At 64.4% G+C, this 15,655-nt stretch overlaps 1 protein-coding gene across 2 annotated transcripts in view; it reads right to left on the bottom strand.

Moving 5' to 3' along the window:
- ELP5 (elongator acetyltransferase complex subunit 5) overlaps positions 1-15,655 on the bottom strand; it is a 44,543-nt gene that overhangs the window by 21,786 nt on the left and 7,102 nt on the right. For both annotated transcript variants that reach the window (XM_066593965.1, XM_066593964.1), the window contains exons 2-4: positions 5,103-5,163; positions 2,964-3,044; positions 1,917-2,140 (exon numbers count right to left, since the gene is read on the bottom strand). In XM_066593965.1, coding sequence (XP_066450062.1) covers positions 1,917-2,140; positions 2,964-3,044; positions 5,103-5,163 — 366 coding nt within the window. The remainder of the gene's footprint in view (positions 1-1,916; positions 2,141-2,963; positions 3,045-5,102; positions 5,164-15,655) is intronic.

The following is a 15,655-nucleotide window of genomic DNA, read 5'->3' on the forward strand; positions in this document are numbered from 1 at the left end:
CCTCCTAGGAGTAGGGACTTACGGGCAGTGGGAAAACCCTGACGCAAGGGTGAGGCGACCTGGACGTGTTCACCATTAGGACTATCTCCAGGAGGGACATTGGTGTGGGTGAAGATTAGGGAGTCCCACGCCGTGCGTACCTGTGCACGCTACTAGTATTGTAACATTATACTAGAGCGAGAAGAGAGACCCCTGGTGGTAGTTTTGATCTACACGTATACATTGACATCATAGGATAGCCAAGGGGGGTACCTGACAAGTTTTAAAAATTAGAGATCAAGTTAAAACTAGATTCGAGTCCATTTTCCCGATCATTATGGTAAATAAATGTTGACTGGATTAATTATGTTTATTATAATTAGCAGTGGTTTATAAATTATACTAGAGACGCCTTATAGGGACTAGTCGACCAATAGGACCTACCTCGACTATGACTTTTTTTTTAAAAATAGAATGGCCTTAGAGACGACTTTAGCTAAAAAGGGGAGTGTCTGTAAAGATGATAGGGGAGACTTGTTGTACCTACATCCTAGACGACACGTGACCCGCGGGTAAAGACGCAGTTGCCATTAAGAAGCTGACCGCACTAACTAAAAAGAGCTAACTTTTGGGACCAGCACTCGCCATGGATGAGCGGGTGGTAAAGGATCCTGGCACAGACGGGCGTCGCTGTTGTATGTGAACTGATGGTTACCCTTTCTGTTCTAGTCTGCTGTGTTATCCCCTGTGTCAGAGAGACCTGTGAAACTGATGCTGGAAAAGCCGCCCCCACCATGAGTTTGCTGGATGCATCCCCAGAAGGAGTGGACAAGTCCTACACCCCCTTGAAGACTCTAAAACGAACCTTCAACGCGCTCCAGTTATAGGCTCACGCGCAGAAAACTGTGAAAATTAGATAGAGAATTAGAGGATAGACATTTTAAGGGGGGATTGTGATAGACATGATGATTATTTATAAAATGTCTATCGATTAATATAACCCAAATGTATTTTGTTGTTGTAATGACTTTTAGCTCAAGAGTTTAAAGGACACACACACAATCTAATCATAGTATTTGCTAGACAATGGATGTCTGATCTAATGTTAGTTAAGTACATAGAAGTTACACAAGTTGCACAACCAGCTTCTAAGAGTTAAATCACAGTGTTATGTTATTGCTTGAGTGTTTTCCCAGTCCTCCCATCCTCCACACACAGAATCTTCTTGAACAAAGGGATATCTACTTTCACTTTCAGATTTGGACACATGTTAAAGACAAAGACTTGCTTATACATTGGACTTGAGAGAAGGTGGGCAGGAAGGAGGGGGGATTATATATGATCCGACAAATGAGAATCCTATATGTTACTGATGTAACCTGTTGCACGCCCATTGTGTGTCTGTACAATAAAAGGCCCTGTCTGGCTGTTTCTGGGCAGAGAGCCATTTTGAGCATGAGACTGATACCTCGTGTTTGACTTGGTCAGTGTGCGCATACTGCTTCTACACAATACTCAATTTGGAAGCGACAAAATACCCCAAAAGCCTGCTGGAGAAAATTATAATCCAGTTCAACGTGTTATTCACACTAAACGTCATCTACTCGCGCGAACACGCTGGCCTGGAACCCGCACATGCGCACAGCCACTAGATGGGATCCAGGAGATAATGGAGGGGGAAAAAAATGCAGTGGTAAGCCACGCCCCCAACACGCCCCTTTTTACCATGGTGGGTATTTTTTCTTGACAAAGGTGGAAAGCCTAGTGCTACCACTCCTGCCACGTGAAATAAAGCGGAGGCACCAGAAAGCATGTCTCCGCTGTTGGTCATACACTGGTTGGTGCTGACTACATGGTCATGTCTACACTCACCGTGTATGCAGACCACAGTTTAGCTCCTCCCACATCACGTCTGCACACAGTAATGGCGCCCTTACCTTGCTCGCTCTGCTGGCCGGACAATTCTTGCAGCAGGTGGCAGACATAGAAGAGTGGACAGCGGGCCAGGATCCAGCTCAGGGAGTCGAGGACAATGGTGACTGGGCCGGCCGGATTACCCACCTGCTCCCGTATTCCTTGCACAGAGATGTCACGCAGGGTCAGTGAGTGAAAGCTCTTCTCCCAATTCAGAGGGTTTGAGAATCCATCATGAAATGTGAGGCTGAGGGACAAACGGAAAATTCTGCCTAATCAGAGGTGGTACCTGCTGCCTCGTACCTCACCAGAGACCACATGCAACATTGGAAGGGAAGGACATGTTCAGTTCTGTGGGCACCCACCACGCAGGGCTGAACTCCTCCCAGGTGCTAAAGGCGGGGCCAAAGCACTCCTCCACCTCCCAGGCCCCAAAAACGGGGCCAAAGCACTCCTCCACCTCCCAGGCCCTAAAGACGGGGCCAAAGCACTCCTCCACCTCCCAGGCCCTAAAGACGGGGCCAAAGCACCCCTCCTCCTCCCAGGCCCTAAAGGCAGGGCCAAAGCACCCCTCCTCCTTCCAGGTGCTAAAGGCGGGGCCAAAGCACTCCTCCACCTCCCAGGCCCTAAAGACGGGGCCAAAGCACCCCTCCTCCTCCCAGGCCCTAAAGGCGGGGCCAAAGCACCCCATCTCCTCCCAGGCGCTAAAGGCGGGGCCAAAGCACCCCTGCTCCTCCCAGGCCCTAAAGACGGGGCCAAAGCAGCCCTCCTTCCAGGCGCTAAAGGTGGGGCCAAAGCACCCCTCCTCACAGGCGCTAAAGGCGGGACCAAAGCACCCCTCCTCACAGGTGCTAAAGGCGGGGCCAAAGCACCCCTCCTCATAGGCGCTAAAGGCGGGGCCAAAGCACCCCTCCTCACAGGTCCTAAAGGCGGGGCCAAAGCACCCCTCCTCCTCTCAGGCACTAAACTTAGCTCATACATAAAGGCTGGAAAAGACAAGATGACATCAGAGCCTTAGAGAGCTCCCTATGTCTGCCACTCCTCCCTGGACTTCTGGTCATGTCTCTCACCTGGAAGACAGCTCCAAAGGTACAGCAGCCCAGTATTCTTCTTCTGGAACTTCAAAACCAAAGACGTGGACTCTCTCCGCCCTGTAAGATACCAACGTGAAGTGCATAATGATCCAGACATGCCCTTTCTGAATATGGTGGACCCACAGCCTCCGGCCTACACTGAGCACGTGCTGAACCTCAGGAGAAGTCATCTATGAAGCAATACCCCATCCCTCTTTACTCATACAGGGACCCCCAAAAGACTCCTTCTCTCATCTTCTTATTAGACCCGTCTCCACATCTACCTCCGCCCACAGCTCAGTCCCCCCTCCGCATCTACCTCCGCCCACAGCCCAGTCCCCCCTCCGCATCTACCTCCGCCCACAGCCCAGTCCCCCCTCCGCATCTACCTCCGCCCAAACCCCAGTCCCCTCTCCGCATCTGCCTCCGCCCACACCCCAGTCCCCCCTCTGCATCTACCTCCGCCCACAGCCCAGTCCCCCCTCCGCATCTACCTCCGCCCACACCCGTCCCCCCTCCGCATCTACCTCCGCCCACACCCCAGTCCCCCCTCCGCATCTACCTCCGCCCACACCCCAGTCCCCCCTCCGCATCTACCTCCGCCCACACCCCAGTCTCCTCTCCGCATCTACCTCCGCCCACACCCCAGTCTCCTCTCCGCATCTACCTCCGCCCACACCCCAGTCTCCTCTCCGCATCTACCTCCGCCCACACCCCACTCTCCTCTCCGCATCTACCTCCGCCCACACCCCAGTCTCCTCTCCGCATCTACCTCCGCCCACACCCCAGTCTCCTCTCCGCATCTACCTCCGCCCACACCCCAGTCTCCTCTCCGCATCTACCTCCGCCCACACCCCACTCTCCTCTCCGCATCTACCTCCGCCCACACCCCAGTCTCCTCTCCACATCTACCTCCACCCACGTCTCAGTCTCCTCTCCACATCTACCTCCACCCACGTCTCAGTCTCCTCTCCACATCTACCTCCACCCACGTCTCAGTCTCCTCTCCACATCTACCTCCGCCCACACCCCAGTCCCCCCTCCGCATCTACCTCCGCCCGCACCCCAGTCTCCTCTCCACATCTACCTCCGCCCACACCCCAGTCTCCTCTCCACATCTACCTCCGCCCACACCCCACTCTCCTCTCTGCATCTACCTCCGCCCACACCCCAGTCTCCTCTCCACATCTACCTCCACCCACGTCTCAGTCTCCTCTCCACATCTACCTCCACCCACGTCTCAGTCTCCTCTCCACATCTACCTCCACCCACGTCTCAGTCTCCTCTCCACATCTACCTCCGCCCACACCCCAGTCCCCCCTCCGCATCTACCTCCGCCCGCACCCCAGTCTCCTCTCCACATCTACCTCCGCCCACACCCCAGTCTCCTCTCCACATCTACCTCCGCCCGCACCCCAGTCTCCTCTCCACATCTACCTCCGCCCACACCCCAGTCTCCTCTCCACATCTACCTCCACCCACGTCTCAGTCTCCTCTCCACATCTACCTCCACCCACGTCTCAGTCTCCTCTCCACATCTACCTCCACCCACGTCTCAGTCTCCTCTCCACATCTACCTCCGCCCACACCCCAGTCCCCCCTCCGCATCTACCTCCGCCCGCACCCCAGTCTCCTCTCCACATCTACCTCCGCCCACACCCCAGTCTCCTCTCCACATCTACCTCCGCCCACACCCCAGTCCCCCCTCCGCATCTACCTCCGCCCACACCCCAGTCTCCTCTCCACATCTACCTCCGCCCACACCCCAGTCTCCTCTCCGCATCTACCTCCACCCACGTCTCAGTCTCTTCTACACGTCTACCTCCTCCATCCAAGGCCAAGCCTCTTCTCCATATCTGCCTCCACGCACACCTCAGCGTCTTCTCCCTGTCCACCTTATTCCTACTTAGTGTCCTATAATTTAGCCACACCACCATTATAAGACCCCGCCCCTCTTCCGATACGCCTGAGACAGAAGTGGATGTCGATGACCGGTCATTTAATTGCCATCTTATACTGAATGCCATTGGCTGCCAGATGGGAGGGGAGTGGCCTGTGATACGCGGAACAGCATACTAAAGTGCCTTCAGTTAGGTGTCATGTTCGTGGTGCGGTCACCTGGCTTAGGTCACTCACCTGCGAAGAGCGGCCACGATGAAGCTGTACAGTACTCTGCGACCAGTAAGGAAGGCGCTATCTGCAGAGAGAGAACACAGCACTTACTCCAGAGATGGCCGCCACACACGGGGGGACGCGGGCGCGCACAGGCACGCACACGCTAGGGCCGCGCGCACACACACGTCTGTGTGTGTGTGTCCGTGTGAGTCTCCATGTGCATGTCCGCTCCCGCCTGACACACACGGCCGGACACAAGGGAAACAGGAACACAGACAGCTCTCTCCTCCCCAGCACAGGCTCCTACCCTGCGCTCTCTACTCCCCCCAGCTCACTCCTCCCCACCACGCTCTCCTCGTCGCTCCCTACTCCCCACCACGCGCTCCTCGTCGTTCTCTACTCCCCACCACACGCTCCTACCCCGCGCTCTCTTCTCCCCACAGCACGCTCCTCCCATCGCTCTCTACTGCCCACAGCACGCTCCTCCCATCGCTCTCTACTGCCCACAGCACGCTCCTACCCCTCGCTCTCTCCTCCTCATGCTATCCTCCCGCACCACACACTTCTGCCCTGCGCTCTATCTTTTCCTACCACACACTCCTTCCTGTCGCTCTCTACTCCCCACCATGCGCTCCCCCTCGTCGCTCCCTACTCCCCACCACGCGCTCCTCATCGCTCTCTACTCCCCCCAGCTCGCACCTCCTTGTCGCACCCTACTCCCCACCACACGCTCCTACCACGCGCTCTCTTCTCCCCACAGCACGCTCCTCCCATCGCTCTCTACTGCCCACAGCACGCTCCTACCCCTCGCTCTCTCCTCCTCATGCTATCCTCCCGCACCACACACTTCTCCCCTGCGCTCTATCTTGTCCTACCACACACTCCTCCCCGTCGCTCTCTACTCCCCACCACACGCTCCTCCTCGTCGCTCTCTACTCCCCACCACGTGCTCCTCCTCGTCGTTCTCTACTCCTCACCACACGCTGCTACCCCGCGCTCTCTTCTCCCCACAGCACGCTCTTCCCCATCGCTCTCTACTGCCCACAGCACGCTCCTACCCCTCGCTCTCTCCTCTTCATGCTATCCTCCCGCACCACACACTTCTCCCCTGTGCTCTATCTTTTCCTACCACACACTCCTCCCCGTCGCTCTCTACTCCGCACCACGCGCTCCTCCTCATCGCTCTCTACTCCCCGCAGCTCGCACCCTACTGCCCACCACACGCTCCTCCTCGAAGTTCCCCACTCCCCCCAGCTCGCTCCTCCTCATCGCTCCTCCTCCCCCCAGCTCTCTCCTCCCCACCGCGCTCCTCCCCCCAGCTCTCTCCTCCCCACCGCGCTCCTCCCCCCAGCTCTCTCCTGCCCACCACACTCTGCTCCTCCCCCCAGCTCTCTCCTCCCCACCACACTCTGCTCCTCCCCCCAGCTCTCTCCTCCCCACCACTCTGCTCCTCCCCCCAGCTCTCTCCTCCCCACCACACTCTGCTCCTCCCCCAGCTCTCTCCTCCCCACCACACTCTGCTCCTCCCCCCAGCTCTCTCCTCCCCACCACACTCTGCTCCTCCCCCCAGCTCTCTCCTCCCCACCACTCTGCTCCTCCCCCCAGCTCTCTCCTCCCCACCACACTCTGCTCCTCCCCCCAGCTCTCTCCTCCCCACCACACTCTGCTCCTCCCCCCAGCTCTCTCCTCCCCACCACACTCTGCTCCTCCCCCCAGCTCTCTCCTCCCCACCACACTCTGCTCCTCCCCCCAGCTCTCTCCTCCCCACCACACTCTGCTCCTCCCCCCAGCTCTCTCCTCCCCACCACACTCTGCTCCTCCCCCCAGCTCTCTCCTCCCCACCACACTCTGCTCCTCCCCCCAGCTCTCTCCTCCCCACCACACTCTGCTCCTCCCCCCAGCTCTCTCCTCCCCACCATACTCTGCTCCTCCCCCCAGCTCTCTCCTCCCCACCACACTCTGCTCCTCCCCCCAGCTCTCTCCTCCCCACCACACTCTGCTCCTCCCCCCAGCTCTCTCCTCCCCACCACACTCTGCTCCTCCCCCCAGCTCTCTCCTCCCCACCACACTCTGCTCCTCCCCCCAGCTCTCAACTCCCCACCACACTCTGCTCCTCCCCCCAGCTCTCTCCTCCCCACCACACTCTGCTCCTCCCCCAGCTCTCTCCTCCCCACCACACGCTCCTCCCACCACACGCTCCTCCCCCCAGCTCTCTCCTCCCTCCAGCTCTCTCCTCCCCACCCCACGCTCCACCCTCCAGCTCTCTCCTCCCCACCCCACGCTCCTCCCCCTCGCTCTCTCCTCCCCACCCCACGCTCCTCCCCCTCGCTCTCTCCTCCCCACCCCACGCTCCTCCCCCTCGCTCTCTCCTCCCCACGCCACGCTGCTCCCCCTCGCTCTCTCCTCCCCACCCCACGCTCCTCCCCCTCGCTCTCTCCTCCCCACCCCACACTCTCTCCTCCCCACCCCACGCTCCTCCCCCTCGCTCTCTCCTCCCCACCCCACGCTCCTCCCCCTCGCTCTCTCCTCCACGCTCCTCCCCCTCGCTCTCTCCTCCACCTCGCTCTCTCCTCCCCACCCCAGGCTCCTCCCCCTCGCTCTCTCCTCCCCACCCCACGCTCCTCCCCCTCGCTCTCTCCTCCCCACGCTCCTCCCCCTCGCTCTCTCCTCCCCACCCTCCTCCCCCTCGCTCTCTCCTCCCCACCCTCCTCCCCCTCGCTCTCTCCTCCCCACCCTCCTCCCCCTCGCTCTCTCCTCCCCACCCTCCTCCCCCTCGCTCTCTCCTCCCCACCCTCCTCCCCCTCGCTCTCTCCTCCCCACCCTCCTCCCCCTCGTTCTCTCCTCCCCACCATACGCTCCTCCTCCCCACCCCACGCTCCTCCCCCTCCGTCTCTCCTCCCCACCACATGCTCCTCCTCCTCGCTCTCTCCTCCCCACCACACACTCCTCCCCCCAGCTCTCTCCTCCCCACCACGCGGTCCACCCACCAGCTCTCTCCTCCTTGTCGCTCCCTACTCCCCACTACACGCTTCTCCTCCTCGCTCTCTCCTCCCCACCACGCGCTCCTCCTCCTCGCTCTCCCTCCCCACCACGCGCGCCTCCTCCTCGCTCTCCCTCCCCACCACGCGCGCCTCCTCCTCGCTCTCCTCCCCACCACGCGCGCCTCCTCCTCGCTCTCTCCTCCCCACCACGCGCTCCTCCTCCTCGCTCTCTCCTCCCCACCACGCGCTCCTCCTCCCCACCACGCGCTCTTCCTCCTCGCTCTCTCCTCCCCACCACGCGCTCCTCCTCCCCACCACGCGCTCTTCCTCCTCGCTCTCTCCTCCCCACCACGCGCTCCTCCTCCCCACCACGCGCTCCTCCTCCTCGCTCTCTCCTCCCCACCACGCGCTCCTCCTCCTCGCTCTCTCCTCCCCACCACACGCTCCCCTCCCCCCAGCTCTCTCCTCCCCACCACACGCTCCCCATCCCCCAGCTCTCTCCTCCCCACCACACGCTCCCCATCCCCCAGCTCTCTCCTCCCCACCACACGCTCCCCTCCCCCCAGCTCTCTCCTCCCCACCACACGCTCCCCATCCCCCAGCTCTCTCCTCCCCACCACACGCTCCCCTCCCCCCAGCTCTCTCCTCCCCACCACACGCTCCCCTTCCCCCAGCTCTCTCCTCCCCACCACACGCTCCTCCCCCCAGCTCTCTCCTCCCCACCACACGCTCCTCCCCCCAGCTCTCTCCTCCCCACCACACGCTCCTCCCCCCAGCTCTCTCCTCCCCACCACACGCTCCCCTCCCCCCAGCTCTCTCCTCCCCACCACACGCTCCTCCCTCCAGCTCTCTCCTCCCCACCCCACGCTCCACCCTCCAGCTCTCTCCTCCCCACCCCACGCTCCTCCCCCTCGCTCTCTCCTCCCCACGCCACGCTCTTCCCCCTCGCTCTCTCCTCCCCACCCCACGTTCCTCCCCCTCGCTCTCTCCTCCCCACCCCACGCTCCTCCCCCTCGCTCTCTCCTCCCCACCCCACTTTCCTACCCCTCGCTCTCTCCTCCCCACCCCACGCTCCTCCCCCTCGCTCTCTCCTCCCCACGCTCCTCCCCCTCGCTCTCTCCTCCCCACCCCACGCTCCTCCCCCTCGCTCTCTCCTCCCCACGCTCCTCCCCCTCGCTCTCTCCTCCCCACCCCACGCTCCTCCCCCTCGCTCTCTCCTCCCCACCCCACGCTCCTCCCCCTCGCTCTCTCCTCCCCACCCCACGCTCCTCCCCCTCGCTCTCTCCTCCCCACGCTCCTCCCCCTCGCTCTCTCCTCCCCACCCCACGCTCCTCCCCCTCGCTCTCTCCTCCCCACCCCACGCTCCTCCCCCTCGCTCTCTCCTCCCCACCCCACGCTCCTCCCCCTCGCTCTCTCCTCCCCACCCCACGCTCCTCCCCCTCGCTCTCTCCTCCCCACCCCACGCTCCTCCGCCTCGCTCTCTCCTCCCCACCCTCCTCTCCCTCGCTCTCTCCTCCCCACCATCCTCCCCCTCGCTCTCTCCTCCCCACCCCCCTCCCCCTCGCTCTCTCCTCCCCACCCTCCTCTCCCTCGCTCTCTCCTCCCCACCCCACGCTCCTCCCCCTCGCTCTCTCCTCCCCACCCTCCTCCCCCTCGCTCTCTCCTCCCTACCCCACGCTCCTCCCCCTCGCTCTCTCCTCCCCACCCTCCTCCCCTTCGCTCTCTCCTCCCCCTCGCTCTCCTCCCCACCCTCCTCCACCTCGCTCTCTCCTCCCCCTCGCTCTCTCCTCCCCACCATACGCTCCTCTTCCTCACCCCACGCTCCTCCCCCTCCGTCTCTCCTCCCCACCACACGCTCCTCCTCCTCGCTCTCTCCTCCCCACCACACACTCCTCCCCCCAGCTCTCTCCTCCCCACCACGCGCTCCACCCACCAGCTCTCTCCTCCTTGTCGCTCCCTACTCCCCACTACACGCTTCTCCTCCTCGTTCTCTCCTCCCCACCACGCGCTCCTCCTCCTCGCTCTCTCCTCCCCACCACGTGCTCCTCCTCCTCGCTCTCTCCTCCCCACCACGCGCTCCTCCTCCTCGCTCTCTCCTCCCCACCACGCGCGCCTCCTCCTCGCTCTCCTCCCCACCACGCGCTCCACCTCCTCGCTCTCCTCCCCACCACGCGCTCCTCCTCCTCGCTCTCTCCTCCCCACCACACGCTCCTCCTCCTCGCTCTCTCCTCCCCACCACGCGCTCCTCCTCTTCGCTCTCTCCTCCCCACCACACGCTCCTCCCCCCAGCTCTCTCCTCCCCACCACGCGCGCCTCCTCCTCGCTCTCCTCCCCACCACGCGCTCCTCCTCGCTCTCTCCTCCCCACCACGCGCTCCTCCTCCTCGCTCTCTCCTCCCCACCACGCGCGCCTCCTCCTCGCTCTCTCCTCCCCACCACGCGCGCCTCCTCCTCGCTCTCTCCTCCCCACCACGCGCGCCTCCTCTTCGCTCTCTCCTCCCCACCACGCGCTCCTCCTCCTCGCTCTCTCCTCCCCACCACACGCTCCTCCTCTTCGCTCTCTCCTCCCCACCACGCGCTCCTCCCACCAGCTCTCTCCTCGTCGCTCCCTACTTCCCACTACACGCTTCTCCTGCTCACTCTCTCCTCCCCACCACGCGCTCCTCCTCCTCGCTCTCTCCTCCCCACCACGCGCGCCTCCTCCTCGCTGTCCTCCCCACCACGCACTCCTCCTCCTCGCTCTCTCCTCTCCACCACGCGCTCCTCCTCCTCGCTCTCTCCTCCCCACCACGCGCTCCTCCTCCTCGCTCTCTCCTCCCCACCACGCGCTCCTCCTCCTCGCTCTCTCCTCCCCACCACGCGCTCCTCCTCCTCGCTCTCTCCTCCCCACCACGCGCTCCTCCTCCTCGCTCTCTCCTCCCCACCACGCGCTCCTCCTCCTCGCTCTCTCCTCCCCACCACGCGCTCCTCCTCCTCGCACTCTCCTCCCCACCACGCGCTCCTCCTCCTCGCTCTCTCCTCCCCACCACGCGCTACTCCTCCTCGCTCTCTCCTCCCCACCACGCGCTCCTCCTCCTCGCTCTCTCCTCCCCACCACGCGCTCCTCCTCCTCGCTCTCTCCTCCCCACCACACGCTCCTCCTCCTCACCACATGCTCCTCCCCCTCGCTCTCTCCTCCTCACCACACGCACCACCTTTTCGCTCTCTCCTCCACACGCTCCTCCCCACCACACGCTCCTCCCCCTCGCTCTCTCCTCCTCACCACACGCACCACCTTTTCGCTCTCTCCTCCACACGCTCCTCCCCACCACACGCTCCTCCTCGCTCTCTCCACCTCACCACACGCTCCTCCTCCTCACCCCACGCTCCTGCCCCTCGCTCTCTCCTCCTCACCACACGCTCCTCCTCCTCACCCCACGCTCCTCCCCCTCGCTCTCTCCTCCTCACCACACGCTCCTCCTCCTCGCTCTCCTCCCCACCACACGCTCCTCCTTCCCGCTCTCTCCTCCACACGCTCCTCCCCACCACACGCTCCTACTTCCCGCTATCTCCTCCACACGCTCCTCCCCACAACACGCTCCTCCTCATCGCTCCCTACTCCCCACCACACGCTCCTCCTCCTCTTCTCTCTCTCCTCCCCACCACAAACTCCTCCTCCCCCCAGCTCTCTCCTCCCCACCACACGCTCCTCCCCCCAGCTCTCCCCTCCCCACCACACGCTTCTCCCGCTCGCTCTCTCTTCCCCACCACGAGGTCCTCCTCCTCGCTCTCTCCTTCCAACCACACGATCCTCCTCGTCACTCCCTACTCCCCACCACACGCTCCTCCCCCCAGCTCTCTCCTCCCCACCACACGCTCCTCCCCCTCACTCTCTCCTCCCCACCACACGCTCCTCCCCCCAGCTCGCTCCTCCCCACCACACGCTCCTCCCCCTCGCTCTCTCCTCCCCACCACATGCTCCTCCCCCCAGCTCTCTCCTCCTTGTTGCTCCCTACTCCCCACCACACGCTCCTCCTCCTCGCTCTCTCCTCCCCACCACACGCTCCTCCTCTTCGCTCTCTCCTTCCCACCATACGCTCCTCCTCGTCGCTCCCAACTCCCTACCACACGCTCCTCCTCCCCCCAGCTCTCTCCTCCCCACCACGCGCTCCTCGCTCTCTCCTCCCCACCAGACGCTCCTCCTCGTCGCTACCTACGCCCTACCACACGCTCCTCCTCGTCGCTCCCTACTCCCTACCACACGCTCCTCCTCCCCCCAGCTCCCTCCTCCCCACCACGCGCTCCTCCCACTCGCTCTCTCCTCCCCCCAGCTCTCTCCTCCCCACCACGCGCTCCTCCCCGTCGCTCCCTACTCCCCACCGCACGCTCCTCCTCGTCGCTCCCTACTCCCCACCACACGCTCCTCCTCCGCCCAGCTCTCTCCTCCCCACCACGCGCTCCTCCCCACCACGCGCTCCTACTCCTCGCTCTCCTTCCCACCACACGCTCCTCCTCCCCCCAGCTCTCTCCTCCACACCACACGCTCCTCCTCCTCGCTCTCTCCTTCCCACCACACGCTCCTCCTTGTCGCTCCCTCCTCCCCACCGCACGCTCCTCCTCCCCCCCACACGCTTCTCCTCCTCGCTCGCTCCTCCACACCACACGCTCCTCCTCCCCCCAGCTCTCTCCTTCCCCCCCCACACGCTCTCTCCTCCCCCCCCCCACACGCTCCTCCTCCTCCCCACCACACGCTCCTCCTCCTCGCTCTCTCCTCCCCACCACACGCTCTTCCCCTCAGCTCTCTCCTCCCCACCACACGCTCCTCCTCCCCCCAGCTCTCTCCTCCCCCCCAGCTCTCTCCTCCCCACCACGCGCTCCTCCTCCCCCCAGCTCTCTCCTCCCCACCACGCGCTCCTCCTCCCCCCAGCTCTCTCCTCCCCACCACGCGCTCCTCCTCCCCCCAGCTCTCTCCTCCCCACCACGCGCTCCTCCCCCCCCAGCTCTCTCCTCCCCACCACGCGCTCCTCCTCCCCCCAGCTCTCTCCTCCCCACCACGCGCTCCTCCTCCCCCCAGCTCTCGCCTCCCCACCACGCGCTCCTCCTCCCCCCAGCTCTCGCCTCCCCACCACGCGCTCCTCCTCCCCCCAGCTCTCTCCTCCCCACCACGCGCTCCTCCTCCCCCCAGCTCTCTCCTCCCCACCACGCGCTCCTCCTCCCCCCAGCTCTCTCCTCCCCACCACGCGCTCCTCCTCCCCCCAGCTGTCTCCTCCCCACCATGCGCTCCTCCTCCTCGCACTCTCCTCCCGACCACACGTTCCCCCTTCTCGCTCTCTCCTCCCCACCACACGTTCCTCCTCCCCACAGCTCTCTCCTCCCCCTCGCTCTCTCCTCCCCCTTGCTCTCTCCTCCCCACCACGCGCTCCACCCCCCAGCTCTCTCCTCCCCACCACGCGCTCCTCCCCCCAACTCTCTCCTCCCCACCACGCGCTCCTCCCCCCAGCTCTCTCCTCCCCACCACGCGCTCCTCCCCCCAGCTCTCTCCTCCCCACCACGTGCTCCTCCCCCTTGCTCTCTCCTCCCCACCACGCGCTCCTCCTTCTCGCTCTCTCCTCCCCACCACGCGCTCCTCCTCCCCGCTCTCTCCTCCCCACCACGCGCTCCTCCTCCCCGCTCTCTTCTCCCCACCACGCGCTCCTCCTCCCCGCTCTCTCCTCCCCACCACGCGCTCTTCCTCCCCGCTCTCTCCTCCCCACCACGCGCTCTTCCTCCCCGCTCTCTCCTCCCCACCACGCGCTCCTCCTCCCCGCTCTCTCCTCCCCACCACGCGCTCCTCCTCCCCGCTCTCTCCTCCCCACCACGCGCTCCTCCTCCCCACCACGCGCTCCTCCTCCCCGCTCTCTCCTCCTCCTCGCTCTCTCCTCCCCACCCCACGCTCCTCCTCCTCGCTCTCCTTCCCACCACACGCTCCTACTCCCCCCAGCTCTCTCCTCCACACCACACGCTCCTCCTCCTCGCTCTCTCCTTCCCACCACACGCTCCTCCTTGTCGCTCCCTCCTCCCCACCGCACGCTCCTCCTCCCCCCCACACGCTTCTCCTCCTCGCTCGCTCCTCCACACCACACGCTCCTCCTCCCCCCAGCTCTCTCCTCCCCCCACACTCTCCTCCTCCCCCCCCACACGCTCTCTCCTCCCCCCCCCACACGCTCCTCCTCCTCCCCACCACACGCTCCTCCTCCCCCCAGTTCTCTCCTCACCCCCCAGCTCTCTCCTCCCCACCACGCACTCCTCCTCCCCCAGCTCTCTCCTCCCCACCACACGCTCCTCCTCCTCACTCTCTCCTCCCCACCACACGCTCCTCCTCCCCTCAGCTCTCTCCTCCCCACCACACGCTCCTCCTCCCCCCAGCTCTCTCCTCCCCACCACGCGCTCCTCCTCCCCCCAGCTCTCTCCTCCCCACCACGCGCTCCTCCTCCCCCCAGCTCTCTCCTCCCCACCACGCGCTCCTCCTCCCCCCAGCTCTCTCCTCCCCACCACGCGCTCCTCCTCCCCCCAGCTCTCTCCTCCCCACCACGCGCTCCTCCTCCCCCCAGCTCTCTCCTCCCCACCACGCGCTCCTCCTCCCCCCAGCTCTCTCCTCCCCACCACGCGCTCCTCCTCCCCCCAGCTCTCTCCTCCCCACCACGCGCTCCTCCTCCCCCCAGCTCTCTCCTCCCCACCACGCGCTCCTCCTCCCCCCAGCTCTCTCCTCCCCACCACGCGCTCCTCCTCCCCCCAGCTCTCTCCTCCCCACCACGCGCTCCTCCTCCCCCCAGCTCTCTCCTCCCCACCACGCGCTCCTCCTCCCCCCAGCTCTCTCCTCCCCACCACGCGCTCCTCCTCCCCCCAGCTCTCTCCTCCCCACCACGCGCTCCTCCTCCCCCCAGCTCTCGCCTCCCCACCACGCGCTCCTCCTCCCCTCAGCTCTCTCCTCCCCACCACGCGCTCCTCCCCCCAGCTCTCTCCTCCCCACCACGTGCTCCTCCACCTTGCTCTCTCCTCCCCACCACGCGCTCCTCCTTCTCGCTCTCTCCTCCCCACCACAAGCTCCTCCTCCCCGCTCTCTCCTCCCCACCACGCGCTCCTCCTCCCCGCTCTCTCCTCCCCACCACGCGCTCCTCCTCCCCGCTCTCTCCTCCCCACCACGCGCTCCTCCTCCCCGCTCTCTCCTCCCCACCACGCGCTCCTCCTCCCCACCACAAGCTCCTCCTCCCCGCTCTCTCCTCCCCACCACGCGCTCCTCCTCCCCGCTCTCTCCTCCCCACCACGCGCTCCTCCTCCCCGCTCTCTCCTCCCCACCACGCGCTCCTCCTCCCCGCTCTCTCCTCCCCACCACGCGCTCCTCCTCCCCACCACGCGCTCCTCCTCCCCGCTCTCTCCTCCCCACCACGCGCTCCTCCCCGCTCTCTCCTCCCAACCACGCGCTCTCCTCCCCGCTCTCTCCTCCTTCTCGCTCTCTCCTCCCCACCCCACGCTCCTCCCCCTCGCTCTCTCCTCCCCACCCCACGCTCCTCCCCCTCGCTCTCTCCTCCCCACCCCACGCTCCTCCCCCTCGCTCTCTCCTCCCCACCCCACGCTC

The sequence above is a fragment of the Eleutherodactylus coqui genome, chromosome 2, assembly GCF_035609145.1.
Source record: "Eleutherodactylus coqui strain aEleCoq1 chromosome 2, aEleCoq1.hap1, whole genome shotgun sequence".
In the NCBI taxonomy this organism is placed as follows: Eukaryota; Metazoa; Chordata; class Amphibia; order Anura; family Eleutherodactylidae; genus Eleutherodactylus; species Eleutherodactylus coqui.